Here is a 21,251-nt window from a genome sequence, read left to right on the forward strand (position 1 = left end):
TTTTTGTTACTGTTAAAAACAAAATATAATTTATAATTTGCAGCCATGTATTGATTTATATTTAAAAATGTGAGGAAAATAGATTTGGTAGATGTTTAAAAATTATAACACATCTGCTTGCTCAGTGAAACCAGTACTGCCTGCAGACAAATTAGTGTGAATGTGCCAGAAACAATTTGCTGCTCACACGTTTTTTTGTAAATCCAGTGGTTTGTTTCTCAGGCAGATGTGACCGGACTAGAGCACAGACTCTTTTTCTCATTAGGCTGAACTTTTCATGAGCATCAGTGTCGATTCTGCTGAGGCTGATCATCATCACCAGTAGATCAACATGTAATCAGAGTAAGGATCCACTTGAAAGTCTGTTCAGGTCCTTGAACTTTGACTAAATTTGATCGTGTTTGGCTGCAGTCTTCTTGAGACGTCAAAGTGCTTGACCAGTTTCATTTTCAGCTCCTCACAAAAAGACAGAGCGCTGCATGGTCGAGCTCCATGTCCTGTAGTCGTGATTGGACATGGGAAGTGATGTGGAGATTTGATAAATGGCACAGTCACACAAAGGAGTCTCCTTTAACCCTCCTTAGATCAACTTCTTTTTCGAGGTCCTGAACATGAATCAGGTGTTTTGATCCTGAGGTGCAAATATCCATCAGATTATTAAGGAGACCTGTGGCGTTGTATGTGGCCATGGCTGTCCTACTTAATCTAATCTGTGAACATAGTGATAATGAAGCTGTGATGGCTGGAGTCTTCTAATGAGACTGACATTCAGCTGTGCAGGAGTCACACGCGTGAGTGTGTGAATGTCAAAGGTTGTGAAAAGTGCAGGATTGGAGCTGCAGCTTCCCCAACTTTAGCACCAAGAAGTGACACCTTGGCTTATCAGCTTTAAATTAGAAGCGAGAATCAGCAGGTTCTCCTGTCCTCAGAGGACTGATGGTGAGCACAGCAGCGTGTTGCAACTTGACAAATGTCACGTTGCTCATTGTGAGGAGCCAGGCCTGGCTGCGAGAGGGGGGCGACGGTAGGAAATCACTATATGTTGCTCTAGAGAGAAGCTTTAGCTGATCGCACAGTTTACACCAACAATACACAGACTCCAAGAAATATTTCCAGTGTTTGCCCGTTTATGAGCCTTTTATAGTCACAGTAACCTGCACTGAGTTGGTTTTATTGTTTTAATATGGACTGTAAGATCATGATGAGAGAAGAAAGAAAGAAATACTTCTGTTTGCGCAAAGTACCTCTATCCATATAACCCGCCAATCTTCAGTAAATTACTTCAATCCAAAATAAAAAATAATAATGAAACTGAATGTGTGAGCATATTGATGGTATATCAATATTGGTATATTGATGTACACCTACTGTGCCTGAGAAAACAGTTTTTCGTTAAATTCTTGCCCTGAGTTGAAGATGAATGGTGTCGTGCGTAAAAGACGCACATCCAGAGACGCAGACAAATGAAACTTTGATAAGGAGTCTGCGATTGCAAAAGAGACTCAGTACATTTGGGTTTATGCAGCAGTGTGAATCAAGTAGTACGCTCCATCACCCCCCACCCCCACCAGGGCCAGGAGAGCCTATAAAAGCAGGATGCGTGTGCGCAAACCACGACCAACAGGAGCCACTTGGAAATCTGCGCCCAGGACGACACTTCGCTGCTCCACGTTGAAATGAGAGGGTTTACGCTGAATAATGTTTGCCAGTGTGGCGTTTTTACTTATCTCGTCCTATTTTCGTTCATACCTTTTACCGCTGCAGTCAGTTTCGACCTGACCGAGCTTAGGAATAAAGTTGCAAAAATTAAAGTGAATCCAAGAGGGAATCTGTGGGCTACAGGTAAGAATTTTTCTCCTGATCTACTTCACTGTTAACGCCAAAGCTCATAACCGCATGGGTGGAATCTAATTTCAGACATTTCCCACATTCATTTTTATATTATAACATTGTCTTTACCCGCAGCGATGTTAATTGTGCCCTGTCCTACATATTTCACATAATGCGAGTCGATATTAATGAGCGTTTTCTGTGATTTGACAGGACATTTCATGGGTAAGAAGAGTGTGATGGACACCCCGATGCTGCCTCCAGCTGAGGAGCAGGGCGTTGGTACGCTGGAAGTCACCCTTCCTGGGGAGCAGAGCGCTCTCGGGGAGCTTTTCCAAGAGTTTCTCCGGGTGGCGTTGGAGACGCAGGTGGATACACAAGAGAGCCGCTCGAAAAACCAGGTGAGGACCGTCCAAACGGGTTTTGCGCACAAACGTGACAGAAGTGATGTTAGTTGAATTTGATATTATGGACTTTCTGTTTCAGGAGGCGGACCTGTTGATGAAGATTTTAGAAAGCTACATCCAAAGGAGAAAGTGACAAGAGGATGGATGGACACTGGTCCAGGTCATCTGGCCTCATGGGTGAAAATAAACTAGACGCAGCCTCAGCTCATCGCGATTGTAACTGTCACACTTAAGCCTGCAGCTCTTGTGCCATCTGCATTTTAGTTCATTTTACTGAATATATTTCATATTGTCTTGTCGTTTAAAGTTATTTATATTAAATAAAATAACTCTTCGCACTGTGCTGTGACTTTGCTCTGCGGCAGATGCCTTTTAGAAACGCACTTCCATCAGCAGAGAGTCGCTGATTTTATTTAAGGCAGCATGGATCAGGTCATCATGGTGATCAAACACCTGTACGATGGACCAGGTTTTACAGCAGCAACTTTTAAAGCGAGTGTGGGCAATGACCTTCACAGAGCTTCTGTTTGTATGGGGCCCAACACCAACAACCCGCTTGTCCATATATGAGCAAGACTTTTTCTGCGTTTGTGCTAAAATCACGTCCAACACTTACATAAATCCAAATGTAGGCAGCTTCTATGAATCACAGTGTCTAGTTTCCTGAACATTTCGACATGAAATCGATATTATCTTTTGTACTTTTCTTGTCCTCTGCATAAATGGATGCATCTATTCTCTCAATCAATAATGGTCAAGTGAGGTGGCCCAGGCAGCTTCTTTGCCTTGGGCTAAACCATAATATTACAAACGGGCAGGCAACAGCTCGATATCTCTCCCACTGCGCATTGTTCACTGCTTTAGGCCATCAGTTGTGTCCAAAGTGTGGGAGGGAGGTGGATTGATAGCTTAATTAAAAATAGCAAATATCTGTCAAATGAAAAAACACAAGTTCTCATGAGTCCTCAAATAGGTCTAAAGGTATTTTTACACTGTGTTGTTTTTAAAACGGATCCATTTTTAACTCAGGACCAACCATTTTCATGCCTATGAAATATGACAACATTGGCCATCAGTGTGTAAACTAACAAGTAAGATAACAGTAACATAACAACTTCTATTCTAATGAATGTGGGTTATTAAACTCAAATTATTAACATTCTTATTCTAAAGTAACAGTAACATCTTAGCATGATCACCCATGACCATGCCCTTATTCACCTGTTGGTCAGCCAGACCAACATTCCTCTATCTAATTTACAGCTGCTGCAACTAAAGATGTGTAGGGAGGAAAATGAAGTGATGAGGAGACAGGAGGACAGTGTTGACAGAAACATAAAGATGAAGGAGGAAAGGAGAAAGAGACATATTGGGAAGCAGCCCAGGAGTCAGCTGATGAAGACTGACTGTATTATTTTTGTTGTCATCAGGTGTAATAAATAAAAAAGTGTCCGCTCAGTTCATTTGCAACATATAACAGGTGTGATCGGGTCTTCGCTCAGAGTTTTCAATTCTGGCCCAAACTTGAGTCAGTGGGGAACAGGAAATCAATTACTCTGTCAAAAGACAGAGAATGTGGAACTTTCAGGTGCAGAACATTATATGTAAGTAGGTTAGTGGGTTAGAAGACTGGGAACACTTTCATAAATACGTCTGCTCCAAAGGATTCACCCATTTTGGTTAAAACGTTCTGATTTAAAGTGCAACATGCTCTTAGATGTTTGCACTGAAATCACTTTTTAACAGTAAACCTCAGGACATTCAGCCATAGAACATCATCATTATTATTATTAGTATCATCATTTTTATTATTATTATTATTATCATTATCATTATTATTATCATTATTATTATTATTATTACTGCTGCACAGATAGACAAGAAGTGCCCATCAAAGCACTTCACACCTCCTTACACAAACCCTGCATCTTTTTATGATCTTACCTGGATGTTATTCTGTGCACGTCAGTGGGTTAATACAATATTCACATGTCTGTGTGTGTCTTCTCTCATCCTCTCTTGACTTGAGACTGCGGATCCAAACATGTTGCAGGGTGTCAAGTGTTTATGACACAGTCTGAGTGTACAGACATTTCCCATGATGCAACTCTCAGTTAGCGTCTCTGTGATTGCGGTTTACACACTGTACGCACTGACAGCTCTGTGTCTTTATGGGAGAGTTGATTCCTGCCGAACAGGAAACTATTTAAAATGCAAAGAAAATCTTATTCCTGCATAGAAACGTTTTCGTTCTTGTTTTTGTGTAGTCCAGTTAAAGGCCATTATCATCTGTAAGGGTGATAGAGATAAAATGAGCGAGGCAACTGAGGGGCAGACTGTACAAAAGTTAATATCAGAAGGTGGCTCCTAATATTATTCATATTTACCTTAAACTAAAAAGGTTTGGGAAAACCCATTGATTTTAAGTATTGATCACTAAACTCCCTGGTGTGATGGGGTTAATTCAAATCCCAGTTAATGTGGCCTAAAGAATCTAGGTGCTATTGGGAAAATGTTATTTTATTTATGATTTATTTTAATATCGACCTGAACAAAACAGAGTAACAAATAATATAATAATATAATAAGACTAGCCAGGTTCTATTCAACTTATAGAACCTGTTACACAATTTGCACCGACTTCACTACCTCGTACTATTTATCAAACCATGGCACACTTAGTAACATTTTCTAAATAAGAACTGCTGCTCTGTTATTTCCCATGAGGCCTTGTAATTTTTTTTTTTATTTGTTTGTGTTTTAATGAACAGAAACATGATTTCCTCCCATTTGTTTCTATGAGGCTCTGTCCTGGTCAGTTTCCTCTTATTGAGGCTTTGGTTTTACATGTGTTTCATACGTCATGTCAGGGAGTTTTTGGACAAACAGAGGCCATCACCCTGTTTACCATACAAACTGTACAAGAATGATTTATGATCATCTCTCATTTTTGTCACTACAGTTACCTGTAATCATCTCCAGTCCCTAACATGGACCCTCACCCACTGAAAGTTTACACTCAGGTGTGTAGATCAGGTAATTAATCACCACTTATCATGTTGAAACCCTGTGACTCTAATAATCAGTGTACAAATCTTAGCAGCACAGTTCCTGATTGAGGGGAAGTTCATTTCCCTTTAAAACCTTTTATACCCCTCTGTCTCTCTGCATATTTGCCTGTTTCTTTATTTGATATTGTTCTGTTAATAATTGGTCAATTTATAGCCATGAGGAAGGCATGATGAATAATTCACACTGTGGATAAATGGTGTGTCAGCTGAGGGAGCCTCAGCTTCTCTTAGAATTTGTAAGTTCTGCTGGTGTTTAGGTTTAACACCAAAAAGCTGACAGAGACAAATGTGGCAAGTTTTAACTCAATAAAACTGTGGCTTTGGGCTCCAGTCCAAGTCATTACTGACTGAGCGCCCCAGAGGTACTGACTCAATAGAGTCATTTATCTTGACGTCATAGGAGACACACAGGCCTCACTGGTTTTAAAGAGGAGAAGATACAGGTACATTCATTTTTGCCAAAGGACAACATGGCTGCAGCACCTGTGTTATTATTTCTTCAGGGCTGAGACTCCAGGAAAGAGTTATCTTATAGTAGTGGGATGTTCTCACTGTCAGCTTGTCTGTCTGCCTCTCACAGATTCAAACCTGCAGTGATACACTGCCACCCTCTGGCCTAAAAACCCTAACTACACATTGAGGACATTCACTGCTGCTTCTGCCTGTCAGTTTTTTTAACGGGCATAGTTACCTGCTCAAATGAAGGCTGCCATGTCTGCAGAAAAGGGAACTAGTGTGGAGAATCAATCGGACGTTTCGATAAAGTTCATCTTTCCCCACAAACACAAGTTAATGCAGTGATAGTAGCAGGGCTTGATGTATTTCCAGCATATTCTTTGCTCCAAACTCTTCTCATCACACACAAGACATCAGCACTACAGGGAGAATAACTGCTCCCATAATATGAATCAGATGCAGTTCTCTGATTGCTCCAGTAAAAGTCGGCACATGTTGTCCGATAAGGCAAGGCAAGTTTATTTGTATAGCACAGTTCATACACACAGTAATTCAAAGTGCTTTACAGAAATAAAAGACAAGTTAAAAGTACATAGGCAAGAATCAAAATCAGAAACAGCAAATAGTGGGAGATGAATGTGAAATAAAATTAAAGGAAGCTAAGTGCAGATAAATCACTTTGGATAAAACACTGTCAGTGGTCATACTTTATATGTCACGCTAAAAGGAAAGGTTTAGCTTGGACTTATACATTGCCAGAGATGAGGCTTGTCTAACATCATCAGGAAGATTGTTCCAGGTTTTAGCTGCATAGAACTGAAACGCTGCTTCTCCCTGTTTAGTCCTGACTCTGGGCTTGAGCAGAAGGCTTGTCTCTGATGTTCTCAGAGTTCGAGATGGTTCATATGGCATCAACATGTCTAACTTGATTTTTAAATTTTAGAGCAAGAGACTCGAGTCATCTGCATAGTTATGGTAGGACACATTGTTGCTGTGTATTAACTGGCCTAAAGGAAACATGTAAAGATTGAACAAAAGGGGTCCCAAGATGGGCCCCTGGGGGACTCCACATGTCAGTGCCATTTGGTCTGAGACACAGTTACCAACTTCAATGAAATACTTCCTGTCTTCAAGATAGGACAAGAAAAGACAGATTATATAAAAGGTTATTTCTTATACGTGTTATAAAGGTAACATAATTATTAATGTAGACATTCAGTTCAAAGCAATTGGACATTTTTTAAAAAATCAAATAAAAGGTAAATTAATTTAATAACAAACTGAGAACTCAGATATTCTTGTAGAAACACTAAGTACAAAGTAAAGTAACCTGACTATAAATGAGCAGAAACCTCAGATAGATTTTATTTTCACTGTAAAAATCATTTCTTTCACGTTTTTTTTCGCATTTTTGACTTTTAATGTCGAGTCTGTTTATACAAACAGCTCCAGGCTCCGGGTTGAACGATGACGTCACCGGAACACGTGACCTGCTATTTGCCCTTACGGCGATGTGATTGGTGGAGCCCAGAAGTCTCTGCGCAGTGGGGCCGGACCTGCGGAGCCATTTTATTATTATCGGAGAAGCTGCAGGTGCATCGGGACTTTATTGTTATTTTAACAGCGACAGATTTCATTGAATGCGCTCGGTGCCATGGGCCAGTGTGGAATTACGTCCTCCAAGACCGTCTTGGTTTTTCTCAACTTGATATTCTGGGTAAGAGACCGACAGATGTTTGGACAATGTGCAGCCTCCATTGCAGACCAGGATGGAGATCATTGCCAGCTGACGGGAGCAAACTGCGCCAGAGATGCGCTGCAGTTTGGGGAGAGACCAGCTGCTGGTGCCAGTGTGGCACTGGGTGCACTGGGTGCACTGGGTGCAAGCACAGTATTGTGACGGTCGTTTGGTGAAGCGTGTCGGCAGCTGCCGCCCACATGACGTTATGCAGCAGCCGCCGCCAGGTGCTGCTGGGTTTACCTGCAGTGCTGCATTAAGCTGCATGCACCGAGAAGAGCCGCGATGATCTGAGCTATGCTAAATGTGCTGGCTTCAAAAAAGACCGCACTACAACTCCCAGCATGCCTCACTAAAGACATAATCAGTTCCTGAGATGTGCTCTTTTGCACTCGTTTTGTCCACTGCTAAATATATATATTTTTAAATATGCATATATATAATTTGACAAGGTCTTTTATTAATACGCAGCTTTTTTGGCAACAACTTTATTTCAGTCTTTTTATTTTTCTGTCTCTGTTGTTGCCAAAGAGGTTTGTACAAGGTTTCCAATGCAGGTAAATCTGAAAATAAAAACATTTAGATTATATACGGCACCTTACTCCTACTTTACTCCTGGATCTATTCAACATGAACATAAAACATAATAATGAAACAGAAGAAGAAAAAATAAAGATCAGGCAGATCATGAAGGAGCTGTCTCTGACTCCTGTTCCTGTTTTCTCCTGCAGGCTGCAGCTGGCATCTTGTGCTACATCGGAGCCTATGTGTTTATCACTTACGACGACTATGACCACTTCTTTGAAGATGTGTACACCCTGATCCCGGCTGTCATAATAATCGCTGTCGGGACCCTCCTGTTCATCATCGGCCTGATTGGCTGCTGTGCAACAATACGTGAAAGCTCCTGTGGTCTGGCAACAGTGAGTGTGGACAGATGGACTCTGAGGAGGACATGCAGCATGTCTGTCCTGTCCTGTGCTGTGCTGAGCTGTAGGAAGCTCGAAGCAACACAAGACTGGGGCGAAATGTTTAAGTGCACAGAAATATCCACTGTCTGTCTGACTCGCCTAAATAACTGTGTCTTTGCTGTTTCAGTTCGCTGCCATTCTCCTGCTGGTGTTTGTAACAGAGTGTGTGGTGGTGGTGCTGGGCTACATCTACAGGGCAAAGGTAAAACCGCCCTCACCGGCCTGCATCAGCTGGAAGGGTTGCCATGGCAACCATCAGCTCTGCACAACATCTGACCAAAAAGTGAAAACTTTTCATGTTTCGCTTTGATCCATCAAGATCTGTCTGAGTTTCCTCCATCCTATAGGCCACATGGACCTTGACGTTAGTCCGTTAGTGTGACTTGTGTGACACTTGTTAAGTTCCCCAAAAATAACGTTCTAAGAGCTATTGTAGTTCTCAGTTCCTGCAGTGCAGACACACAAAAAGGGGAACTTCGTTCAAATGTTCCGAGAACTATGAAAAAAGTTCCTCCAGTCCGAAAGCAGCTCACGGTGATTTCTTTAGCTGCTCAGCTGCTGCTGGGAGGATTGTCAGATGTCTAATAAAGTAAAGAGATAATATATGAAAGCATCAGTCAGTGAGCAGGGACAGTACCTGCAGCTGTTCGTCTGTTTCAGGTAGAAGATGAGGTGAATCACTCCATCCAGAAGGTTTACAACGAGTACAACGGCACCAACACCGATGCTCCCAGTCGTGCTATCGACTATGTGCAGAGGCAGGTGAGAACAAATACAGATACACTTTAAACACAGACCTTTAATAAGCCGTGTTTCAGAGGAATACTGTTTTGATCTAAGCCTAATTTCCATTTACAGATTGACTCATCATTGTCTCTGTTGTCTTTTTAGCTTCACTGCTGCGGCATTCACAACTACTCTGACTGGAGGAACACGCGCTGGTTTAAAGAATCCAAGAACAACAGCGTCCCTGTGAGCTGCTGTCAGCCCAGCATTAGCAACTGTACAGGCACTCTGACTCGACCATCAGATCTCTACCAAGAGGTACCCTCGGCACGCATCAATGCTGGAGCAGAGCAGCTAAAAACCACAACTTATCAGCTGAAATATCCTCTGGCACGTCTGCCTGTGCGTATGTTATGTTTAATGTCACTTATTTTCTGTTTCAGGGTTGTGAAGCTCTTGTTGTGAAGAAGTTAAAGGAGATCATGATGTATGTCATATGGGCTGCATTAACCTTTGCATCAATACAGGTAAGTGGGACGAGGAGTGTCACCTGGAACGTTACTCTGTGCCGATAGAAAAAGAAAAACGTGACAGACAAGGACCGTGTTGAATTCAAGTGAAATCCCTGTTTACTGGGATCATAACTAAGGCTGCAGTAATCTCTAACCTAAATGTGTCAAAGGGTTTCTAGTGTGTTTAACAGCTCAGTGTGGTTACTGCTGCTGCTCCCAGGGCACGAACACTTCTCGGTTTAATGTCATTTATTACACGCTGTGGTTTCACATAACGAATTCATTCCAGGAGATTAGTGCAGTCGTTGTCAATTTCAGTGCTGAATACAAATTTGCAGTAGAGCCTTTAGTTTTCTAACAACATCCTGATTACATTAGGAAAAAGTCCCTCTCCATTAGCTCTTGCTGTCTAATTACAGCCCTGGTATTTTGCCTGCCAAGTGTGTGGACAGGCCGAAAGGCGTCAATAATAGCTTCTGTTTCATTGCTGTGCTGTCTGCCTGCAGATGCTGGGCATGCTCTGTGCCTGCGTGGTGCTGTGCAGGAGGAGTCATGACCCTGCGTACGAACTGCTGGTCACGACCAACAGCTACGCGTGAAGGATGCTGCACTCAAAAAATCCAACAGAGCGTCACCGGACATGTCCACAGTAGTTTTCAGCTGTAGTTGTTTAAGCTCAAGCACACCTTGCACAATTCATGATGAAGTAGCGAACACTGATGATGCGGTTTGGGTGGGCGGGGCTTCAAGGGGAAACCAGTTATTTATTGACATACTTTGTAAGTTTCTGTTACTTTAAATGTTTTGGTTTTCTAACTGAAATACTTAGAGAAGCCAAAGTTGTACATGGCTAACTGACATTATTGATGTTGATGTAGAATTTCTGTTCTTTTTAATTGTGGTTTCCTAAAATTTGGACTCATTCCCAGTGATGACGGAGTCCAGTGGAGCTTATGTGTGACGTTTTTGCTGGGGGTGTTATTTGGGATGTATTTCCTTGTAGGATAGTTTGCACTACAGCTGGAGCTTTGGAGATATTATCTGGTTCTTAAAATGGAAAATGTGTGCTCAAAAGAACATGTCCACTAAAAAGAACATCTAAACTTAAGATCAGACTTTTACTAAAATACAGAGCCAGAGTTTTTATCTCCACTGTTAAAAAGAAATTATGGACAGAAGTGGATTTTTGGAGCAGCTCTGCACTTTGATAGGAAAAATTCTTCATATTCACAAATATTCAGGTTGTGGATTCTCTTATGTTCTGTTTTGGTGTGGATGTTCTCTAACTCTGGCTTCACTAGTGGGGCATTGCCAATATAAAATATGTGAATCGACCTTTTACTCTGCTGTTTGTAGGATTATAATCAGTGTTACCTGAAGACTAGTGTATGTGTAGATTCTCTTTGTTTTAGGTTTATTTCTGTTTCGTTTTAGTTATGAAGCTACTATAAAGAACTACGACACGTTACTTTATATATTTTTGTGAAATTGTGTACTGTTTTAATACTTTTGAGCTGTTTAATGGACCCTTAGATATTTTAGACGGTGCCACAGGAACAAAACAGTGATGTGTATAGACTGAAGAACAGGCAGGAGACAAATAAACACATACATGTCAGCTTGGCTGTTTAGTTGCCATTTCATCCGCATGCGTTTTATATGACGATGAATATGTCACCAGTTAACATACAGAGGTAATGACACATTACGTCATCAGTCACATGAAAAATATGAGTATGACTAAATAAATAGCTGTGCCATCTATGGACATTTCCTCTGTTATATAAAGTTTATTTCTTCATTTTGACCTCCAGTGTAACAGATGAGCTCCCCAAGAATACGCACAACACAAAAATAGGAACCTGAGGAATAGGAACCAAACCAGCTCCCTGTCCCGAGTCAACTGCTGGGTCGTCCTTACACACAGCTGGACTGTTAGTTTAGACTCTATGGAAATCCCATCAGACACTGCTCTGCTTTCTTATCAGTTGGAGAGGAATTGATTTATTTCAATTTATTTCAGTCATTGCTAAACGTAGTGCAGTGACCTTCATGTTATCAGGCACGGCCGAGCCTGCACTGGTGCAATATTAGATTGTTCACACACACATTGACTCACGCTGAGTCAAAGTCGAGGCACAATGCCAACAAATAACCCTAATCTGAAAAGTAGCCTTTGGTTGAGCCCCATGAAAACAAATAAATGATAACATACTGATAAAGACAATGCCAGTGAGCAAAGAGCCCCAGCTATAGAACACATGAGGTAGCAGGATGACATTCCCACAGTTCACTGTAAATAAATAACAACCTGACTGCTGGAAGGTGTTGCCACATAAGCAAAGATCCTGTGAAAACATTTTCTAAAACAGTCAAATAACCTGCTACAACCTCTGACCCCACTGTAACATTAAAACAACACAATAATAAATCAGCTTACTTTTAAAGTATGTTTTTTTTTTGTTTTTTTTAATTTTGCGTGTGTGTGTGTGTGTGTGTGTGTGTGTGTGTGTGTGTGTGTGTGCGTGTGTGTGTTCATAGTTTGCCCAGATAGTTTCCTGGCACCAGCCCACTCAGCCCATTTCTCTCCACTGTCCACCAGCCGTCTTCTTCTTTCTCCAACACTCGGACCACGTCCCCTCGGTTCACAGACAGTTCATCCACTTCCTGACAGTTTACATGAAGAGATGATTAAAAAAAACATGTCAGACACCAACATTATCTTTGTAATGTCTTACAGTCGGAGTAATGATCTTAAGGATGGCACAGTGATCCATTTACAGTGATTACCCGTGCGGTGTATTCATAGAGCGCGATGAAGAAGTCCTCCTCAGCCGGTAATCTGGCCGAGGTTGCTTCTTGGCGGAGGCCTGGTAGGGGTGCGTATCCATCATCTGAAGTCTCAGCTGAAGCCAGAGTCATAGCAGGCAAATGCAAAGTGTTAGCCTCTCCCCAGAGCTCAAAGTAGTTTCACTTTTTGCACATTTCAATGTGTTGTAGATTTAGTTTAAAATGGTTAAAGATGCTATATTTAATTTCAATCTACACTAAATACACCAAGAACTCTTCCAGCAGGTTCTTCTCTTGCGGAGGACTTCTGCAGCTCTGTCAGAAGGAAGTCCAGCTCTGTCAGAGGACTTCTGCAGCTCTGTCAGAGGGACTTCTGCAGCTCTGTCAGAAGGAAGTCCAGCTCTGTCAGAGGACTTCTGCAGCTCTGTCAGAGGACTTCTGCAGCTCTGTCAGAGGGACTTCTGCAGCTCTGTCAGAAGGAAGTCCAGCTCTGTCAGAGGACTTCTGCAGCTCTGTCAGAGGACTTCTGCAGCTCTGTCAGAGGGACTTCTGCAGCTCTGTCAGAAGGAAGTCCAGCTCTGTCAGAGGACTTCTGCAGCTCTGTCAGAGGGACTTCTGCAGCTCTGTCAGAAGGAAGTCCAGCTCTGTCAGAGGGACTTCTGCAGCTCTGTCAGAAGGAAGTCCAGCTCTGTCAGAGGACTTCTGCAGCTCTGTCAGAGGGACTTCTGCAGCTCTGTCAGAAGGAAGTCCAGCTCTGTCAGAGGACTTCTGCAGCTCTGTCAGAGGACTTCTGCAGCTCTGTCAGAGGGACTTCTGCAGCTCTGTCAGAAGGAAGTCCAGCTCTGTCAGAGGACTTCTGCAGCTCTGTCAGAGGGACCTCTGCAGCTCTGTCAGAAGGAAGTCCAGCTCTGTCAGAGGACTTCTGCAGCTCTGTCAGAGGGACTTCTGCAGCTCTGTCAGACGGACTTCTGCAGCTCTGTCAGAGGGACTTCTGCAGCTCTGTCAGAAGGAAGTCCAGCTCTGTCAGAGGACTTCTGCAGCTCTGTCAGAGGGACTTCTGCAGCTCTGTCAGAAGGAAGTCCAGCTCTGTCAGAGGACTTCTGCAGCTCTGTCAGAGGGACTTCTGCAGCTCTGTCAGAGGACTTCTGCAGCTCTGTCAGAGGGACTTCTGCAGCTCTGTCAGAAGGAAGTCCAGCTCTGTCAGAGGACTTCTGCAGCTCTGTCAGAGGACTTCTGCAGCTCTGTCAGAGGGACTTCTGCAGCTCTGTCAGAGGGACTTCTGCAGCTCTGTCAGAGGACTTCTGCAGCTCTGTCAGAGGGACTTCTGCAGCTCTGTCAGAAGGAAGTCCAGCTCTGTCAGAGGACTTCTGCAGCTCTGTCAGAGGACTTCTGCAGCTCTGTCAGAGGACTTCTGCAGCTCTGTCAGAGGGACTTCTGCAGCTCTGTCAGAGGGACTTCTGCAGCTCTGTCAGAAGGAAGTCCAGCTCTGTCAGAGAGACTGCTGGGTTTATAGCTGATTGGTCGTTTTGTCCAGATGTTTGACTCCAAGAAGAGTCCTGGTGGTTCCAGACTTCTTCCATTTATCCGTGACTGAGGCCACTACAGTTCCGAGTCAACTACACTACAGTCTAATAACAGAGTCTACAGAGAGTTCCTGGACTCTGTGTCCTGGTTTCTGTCCTGAAAGCCACAGCTGTGCGTCTTTTACACAGATGTGTCTAAACTATGTCTAATTAGATCAGTTTGGCACAGGAGAAAATGAAAGCAGTTTATCGACTGTAGATTGTATCCACTACATTCCTGTTTCATTTAGTGCACGCTGTGTGTAAGATGATGCAGCATGTAGTACTCACACTCACCGATGGGGGTCAGTGCAGATAGTGTGTTTTGAGGAGTGTTGATGCTCACTGAGCTTCCCAGAGAGGAATCGGAGCACCTGTGTGTCAGAGGCTGAAGTGAGATATTCAGCATTTACAGAAGATTTATCAGAAACACAACCACGACAAAGCAACTTCTGCTTGTGTTTCGATTTGATTTGTTAAAAATAGGTGCAGAAAGGTGAGCCAGGAGGAGGAGACAACATTTATGTGTTATCCTCCCGACCCTGCAGGTTATACGGTAACAATGTTGTCTTCTCCTCATGCCTCCTCCAAAGTGTCATACCACCTCAGCATGTTTTCTCCTCCCGTGAAAAGAGCTTGGCCGTTGCTGTCCGTGGACATCTCCATCTGGTAGTAGTTCTCAAACACTATGGGCTCTGAGGGGAAAAGAGAAGGTGTTCAATTGAGAAATGTTCCTTTCTTTTTTTAGAACCAGTGAAAGGTCAGAAGTTGAGGAGACCACAAGAGCACTCCATATCCTGTAAATTCAAAACTTTTTCTCGCTTCTCTGTTTAAGTTTTCAGTTTTATTTTACGAGGAAGGTACAATCAGAGCAGCCTCTCAAAGGTTCACATTATGCAGAATATCTGGCCAGACTCACCTGGAGGGGTCAGTCCTGTGCTTTTCATCTCTATAAAGCAGTTGTTGTCTGTCATGATGTCACACTTCTCCAAAAGCTTTCTCACCTCCTCGTAAAACTAGATCAAAAGCAGCAGCAGATACACATCAGATAAGAAGCGTACACTCTTCCTCTTTAGCTCGTGGGGTCGGAAAATTTCAGTTTTAAGTGCAGATTTGTTTGCAAAAGTCCACTAAGTGAAGACAGTGAGCATGTACAAGAGTCGTGTTGCTGCTTTTAGCCACAAATTAACATGCCAACACCTCTTAGCACATCCTGTAGCAACTACAGATGTCTGTATGTGTTTGGTCCAGTTGAGATAATGAACCAGGATAAGTTCAGGTTTCAACATTTAAACTCTTTGTATTAAAGCCCAGAACAAACCCAGTGTCCAAATCACAACAATGCAAAGTGTCTGATGACAAAATCACTGGATTCATCTGTTAAAATTAATAAATCTTGTTTACAGTATTTTACTCATGCCTGTGTTTGCACATGGTATTCTACAGTGAAGTACCTCTACTTTGGTAAAAGTAGTAGTGCTACGTTGAAAATATTCCACTACAATATAAGTCAAATCCTTCCCAACTGAAAGTGTCTAAGTATTTTCAGTTAAATGTGCGTATCAAGGGCAGCATGGTGGATTAGTGGTTAGCACTGCTACCTCACACCAAGAAGGTCCCGGGTTACCCTAAAGGGTCATATGCTACAAGAAGTTCCATAAAATACAAATACTAAAGTAAAGTATTAAGTTACGTTCCATCACTGATGCATAGTGTTATGGGCCAGCATAACATTTATTTTGTGCCACTGTATTACAGTAGTGTGGTAATTTGCTGTAAGGGACAAAATTATCCTGCCAGTGTTTTATGATATTACCATAAGGTACTCTTTGGTACATAAATATTAGTAAAAGCAACTGAGAACTATATAATTAAAGACAAAGCGAGGTCACCTCATCATCTTTAACACACTGAATGGACAAATGGTTGCAGTGGTCCCACAGAGCACACCTCAGCATGCTGATACGATCTCCCTCCAGCTGCTGGAACACCTGACAAACACAGAGACGTAACTGTGAACTTTGCACAAATAGAAAATGTGGTGTGAAAGTTTAGTCTCTGTGGCTGAACGCTCTTATTCTGGGTTGTGCATATTTTTAATAGCATTGCAGGTAGTAACAGGACTGCTGCCCACAGTACCTCACATGTGCCTCTGTGTGTTTCCTCCCAGTCCTGGCGAACACTTTCTAGCTGAATGGTGTTGTTAAGATACTGTTTTTCTGTGGGAGATCAGTGTGGTTGATTATATGGAAGAAAACATAGAGACCACATGTGATGCACACACGTTCACAAATCATTTCTAAACATGGTAGTTTCTAACTGAATGTGACCAGTGGAGATTTTATTAAGATATAAATATACAATAAAATATCAAATCTCTGGGTCATATACCTGCTTCACTGGCTGCCTGTCTGTGCTGCTTGGCCCTTTGACGTGTCTGTGAAACAAATATTACACAGAAAGCAACATGCACGTGAACATAACCAGGGTTTATTCGTGCACATACTTGATATTAAATGTAGGGATAACAGCACAGTGACTGTAGTACGTGAACGTGCTTCAGTTTCTTTCTAGCCTGTGGCTGCATTGCATCACTCATGGTGCACAATTGCAGAAATCCCCACCACCAGTGTTGCTCTGTTAATCTGCAGACCTGTAGTTTGTAGAACTGAAGCGATGGTCATTTGTGTGAGGAACGAAAATGTACGTTCCTTTAATCGGGGCAGCAGTTCTTTAAGAAACTGGTCTGACATTGTACCTTTTCTGAGTTTTTGGATGTTACGGTGGTCTTCTCAGCCACCTGCTCCGCCTCATCTGCGTCCCTGCACCGCAGCACATAGTTCTTCTTAGACTGAGAGAAACAAAGAGAAACCAACAGCTGCAGAGTGTCAGGACAGGAAAGGTGTTTGCAGTGTATCAAATTAGTGTCTGCACAATGACAAATGTTTGGCTTCTGCACTACATTAGAAATTCTGATCAGCAGGTTATCAGGTTCCTACCTCCATGGTCTTTTTGAACAAAGAAGCCTTTTTCTTCTGAACCTTTTCCATGATGCTTTCAAACTATACAGAGAACCAGAAGAGCCAAATTAAAGTCTGAGTATAAACATATGCTGATTGAATATAATGTTTTAATGCAGCGTGTTTGCGATTTCACTGTGTTGCCGTGCGTCACTTTCTCTACATCACATTTAGTAGAGCTGCAGTTCAGAAACTTTAAAGCAGCATCACTCTCACTGATTCATTATTAGAAGATTATTTTCTCCCTCTGTGTTCATGTTGGTTTCATAGATGGGAGGCTGTTGACTGAATCTGGGCTGTGTTTCTGAGGCAGAAGCAACCAGAAACAACCAGACGCCTGTGCGTGTGTTGCAGTAATGAAAATTGCCCAGTACCTTTTTCCTCTGCTCTTTCTGGCGTTCCCTGAATGCCTCGATCTTTTTCACCTCCTCTTTCAATATATCAGATAATTGGATGTGAAAGTTTCCAATGTTCTCAATTTCTGCAGAATAAAACATTTTCAACAAAAAAATTCTCCACATCATCTCAAAACAGCAACGTTCAGTGCTTTGGTTGGATTTGTGCAGGAGGCAAATCAAGAATGAACTCACGTGTCTTTAACTGGTCGAAGGATGCTCTCAGGGTGCTGGAGAAGTAGTGCACATTTAAAATCAGAGCGATTGTCTGCAGTTTTATCTTTGCAAGCATAACACAACCAGCACGACCCACTTGGGTCCATCCAGGGTCATTGCTTTGTCTTTCCAAGTTATTTTTGAGTTTTCAGTTCCCTTCTAGGAAGCACGGTCACAGAGTCCAACTTAACCACCTGACCGCTGGTGACTTAGCAGTTATATCAGATCACTCAGACTAAATTAACTACAGCCAAGTAAAAGTCACCTCCCTGTCCTGACAGAGACTAAACTGTTAGAGTTAGGTGCCTTCGCTGTTGTAAAAATCTCTTGTAAAGTGTAAAAGGCTCTTCATTATTGTGCAACCATGGCTAATGTTTCATCGGCACTTTTACAGTGTAGTCAGTCATGAAGTGGCAAGACAGAAAGTTGAAAGAACAGGAAACAGGCAACAAATAAGATGAGAGGGGACTGCTGCACATACATGTATACACACACACACACACACACACACACACACACACACACTCACACACTCACACACTCACACACTCACACACTCAGACTCACAACCACCATTTCTTCTCTTTCTGTATCACACTGACACAAAACTGAATGAGTGTTTCCTGTAAAAAGGCTCACAGACAATACATAATGACATACATTATACACACACACACACACACACACACACACACACACATATATATATATAGAACCAGTGCCCCCTTTTTACAACCATAAACCAGTAGAATAAATGAGCACAAACACACTTGTTTCTACAATATCAAATATTATTCGGGAAGTTCTTCCCAACACTGTTGCAGATGTTCCCACAAATGTGTTGCAGCTGTAGGTTACTTTGCTTTTACCTTCCTGTCCAGTTCATCCCACACCTGTTCATGAGGGTGTTGGTCTAGAGACTGTGCTGTTGTGGCTTTGGGTCTGCCAGACTCTTCCTGTCAGTTTGTGCCTTTTGATGGTGTAGGAAACTGACACCTTGGCTTTCTTTGCATTTTCCCTACAGGAAAACATCTACACTTTTGCAGTGATGATGGTCTGTCTGTCTTTGTTGCCTTTTTCGGAGAGCAATCGACTTTCTGCAGGACAGTACTGTCCAAATATTGCTGAAGAGGGTGTAGTAACACAGTCTGCTCCAACACTGCTTTCACACTGACAGACTAGTCAATAAAAGTTGGAACACCTGTAGGAAAACCTGTAGGAATTGTTAGCATCACCTTTTGAGGCTCTATTTGCTTCCATTGGTGCAGAGCAGCTGTACAGTAATTAGTCACACCCTTTACTTTCCTTATTGCCTCATTGTATAACTCTGACAAGCACATTATTTTCAGTTTTTGGTATCTAAACTTTTTAGTTTAGTGTTTACAGTTGACTTTGTACCATTTCAGATTATTCACTGGACTTGAACTGGACTGAGCTGCTTCATTTTCAGTGTGAGTGTACAGTATGTGTGCACAGTGCACAGTGAATACAGAAACAAGGAGTATTTACCTGATCTCTGTTTGTCCTCCAGCTTTACGAGCAATAGTCACCAGTTCCTTCCCATACTTCTCCTCTGCTAGTGCCCTGTGCACCGAGGACACACACACATTACACTCTACATTATTACTGTTTGTTTTAAAACTTATCGTTAACGTCTTATCACATTCGTCTGTACATGCACCACTTCAAAAAAAGAATTAACTGCTGTGTGTTTCACACACTAATTTTCAGTGTATCGACCCTTTTGGTTGATGGTAAAATGCTCTTCTTTGGCTTGATCTATCTTTCGCTAGGTTTTGATCTGCTTCCTGTTATCTGTAATTAGCATGAGTGATGGTTTCTACTATATAATAAAACGATCTTTAAGAGTGTGCATGTGACTATAATTAAGTGCAGTTAAATCAAATACACATTCAGTATTATCATCCAGATCTCCTGTCGTTGTGCAATTGAGACGTCTTTCTCATGAGATCAGAAAAAATCCCGGTACATGTAACGGTTTTGTCATTCAACTGCCATTACTGCGAAACACTACCTTTATTTACTTATAGTCACATGGTGTTAATTACATAACAGACACGGAAATGAAGTATGTGTAAAGTAATAATTTCCCAAATGTCCCTGGTCTTATGGCCAGTTTTGGTTTCACCTAGTGAAATACTGTAAAACCCCTTGCTACCTCATTTTTAAAAGTTCCTCCACATCTTTACACATTTGCCTTCCCTCTCGTAGCCTTTGGATCACAGCATCATACCCGGCACTGCAAGTGAAATCAGAGCCCTGTGTTGAGAAGACACAGAAAAACCTTAGAGAAATGCTGCCATGAACAGTGTTATGAAACAACTATTGCCACACGTCCTTGAGTCAATCATGGACTCACAAAGTGGTAAAAATGCAGAACTAACACTTAGCAAAAATAGCTGCATGTGGCCTGGCAACACACTCAGTACTTCATCAGACTGAACCTCATGTGAGGAGCAGAAACAGTGTCAAATAAGGATACAGGTGCACACGGTGTGTTCAGCGCTGCACAGGGTTAGAACAGATTATATGGTCCGTCTATTTATGGTCCATCTATGCAGCTCAGCAGTACTTTCCTGGTTCAGTGGTTCAAAGGTTCACTACTGTTTTTCTACACAAATCAATTCAAAGAACTTAACATGCTGCAAGAAATAAAACATCGTAACAGTAGCAGCATAAAAACGGTGCAGTTGAGCTCTACGCTGCTGCCCGTTGTACAGTAATGGAATAATGTGTGTACTGTCTCTGTGACATTTAGGTCACAGCAGATGAGATGACAGATACAAGCTAGAATTTAGTCACTATTAAGCAGCTGTTTCTGTCACAGGCCATAACACGTTAAGTCTTACACGTTTCTCAGATGCTTCAAAATGTGAGTAAATTAGATTTTAGATCACACGGCATGCAAATCCAAAAGCTAAAGACAGATGATTGCATGAGTGTGTGTCACATTTTGTCAAACACCTTTAACAAAGCATGAGCCCACAGAAACAGACTCACCCAGAAAGCATCTTTAAACATCAAAGGTGCCATCGCAGCGGTTACTTCCTTTCCTCAGACCAAACTTCTCGAAGATGACTTGTTCACCAACACTTTAAATAAAGCTGTCGAAGCTTGAGGCAGGCTCAGCCAAAGGAAACCGCTCAAACAGCGAGAGGCCGAAACATCAGCGAGTCATCTCGAATGAGGAAGCTCTTCTGTCCCATGATGTCACTGACCACAGTCAGTCAGCTCAGCCCACCTGTGAGACACCACCTCCTCCCCTGTCATCTGGTGGACATGAATGCTGCCTTAGAGCCTTCTCTCACACACAGGCAGCTCATGTAACAGGGTCTCTCTGCATGTCTCTCTGTGCCTGATATGATCTGTGAGCTGCAGCTCAGTGTTATGTTAATGAAGAAATTCTTGCTTTGGTCCTTCACAGTGAGAAACTCACACACACAGTTTGGTTTCAGTCACAAGTGGGCTCACCACAAAAAGCAGGTTTAACAAGCACAGGATGTAACTTAGTGCGTGAGGACTATAAAAACCATCAC

The 21,251-nt window shown here is 42.3% G+C and overlaps 3 protein-coding genes across 4 annotated transcripts; 2 read left to right on the plus strand and 1 right to left on the minus strand.

Moving 5' to 3' along the window:
• Positions 1-1,353: 1,353 nt before the first annotated feature.
• Positions 1,354-2,561, plus strand: nmbb (neuromedin Bb). Its single transcript, XM_026291652.1, has 3 exons — positions 1,354-1,842; positions 2,044-2,231; positions 2,317-2,561. The coding sequence occupies exons 1-3, from the start codon at positions 1,677-1,679 to the stop codon at positions 2,368-2,370; spliced, it is 408 nt and encodes a 135-aa protein (XP_026147437.1). The 5' UTR covers positions 1,354-1,676; the 3' UTR covers positions 2,371-2,561.
• A 4,751-nt stretch (positions 2,562-7,312) lies between these two features.
• Positions 7,313-11,179, plus strand: LOC113146402 (tetraspanin-3). Its single transcript, XM_026333798.2, has 7 exons — positions 7,313-7,481; positions 8,234-8,425; positions 8,601-8,675; positions 9,134-9,235; positions 9,365-9,517; positions 9,643-9,726; positions 10,218-11,179. The coding sequence occupies exons 1-7, from the start codon at positions 7,419-7,421 to the stop codon at positions 10,308-10,310; spliced, it is 762 nt and encodes a 253-aa protein (XP_026189583.1). The 5' UTR covers positions 7,313-7,418; the 3' UTR covers positions 10,311-11,179.
• A 984-nt stretch (positions 11,180-12,163) lies between these two features.
• On the minus strand, positions 12,164-20,908 carry LOC113146401 (proline-serine-threonine phosphatase-interacting protein 1-like). 2 transcript variants are annotated; one of them, XM_026333797.2, is made up of 15 exons: positions 20,716-20,908; positions 19,874-19,974; positions 19,204-19,278; positions 17,674-17,708; positions 17,458-17,564; positions 17,063-17,125; positions 16,822-16,914; positions 16,455-16,500; positions 16,203-16,282; positions 15,956-16,054; positions 14,983-15,079; positions 14,668-14,758; positions 14,361-14,437; positions 12,502-12,617; positions 12,164-12,378 (listed from the first exon to the last, which is right to left on the minus strand). In XM_026333797.2, exons 1-15 carry the CDS (start codon positions 20,746-20,748, stop codon positions 12,247-12,249), a joined length of 1,245 nt encoding a protein of 414 aa, XP_026189582.1. In that variant the 5' UTR covers positions 20,749-20,908; the 3' UTR covers positions 12,164-12,246. The 2 variants fall into 2 exon arrangements, with proteins under 2 accessions (XP_026189582.1, XP_026189581.1); XM_026333796.2 differs by having other exon boundaries at positions 14,355-14,437.
• Positions 20,909-21,251: the final 343 nt, after the last annotated feature.

This window comes from Mastacembelus armatus, unplaced genomic scaffold, assembly GCF_900324485.2.
Source record: "Mastacembelus armatus unplaced genomic scaffold, fMasArm1.2, whole genome shotgun sequence".
NCBI classification, from domain to species: domain Eukaryota; kingdom Metazoa; phylum Chordata; class Actinopteri; order Synbranchiformes; family Mastacembelidae; genus Mastacembelus; species Mastacembelus armatus.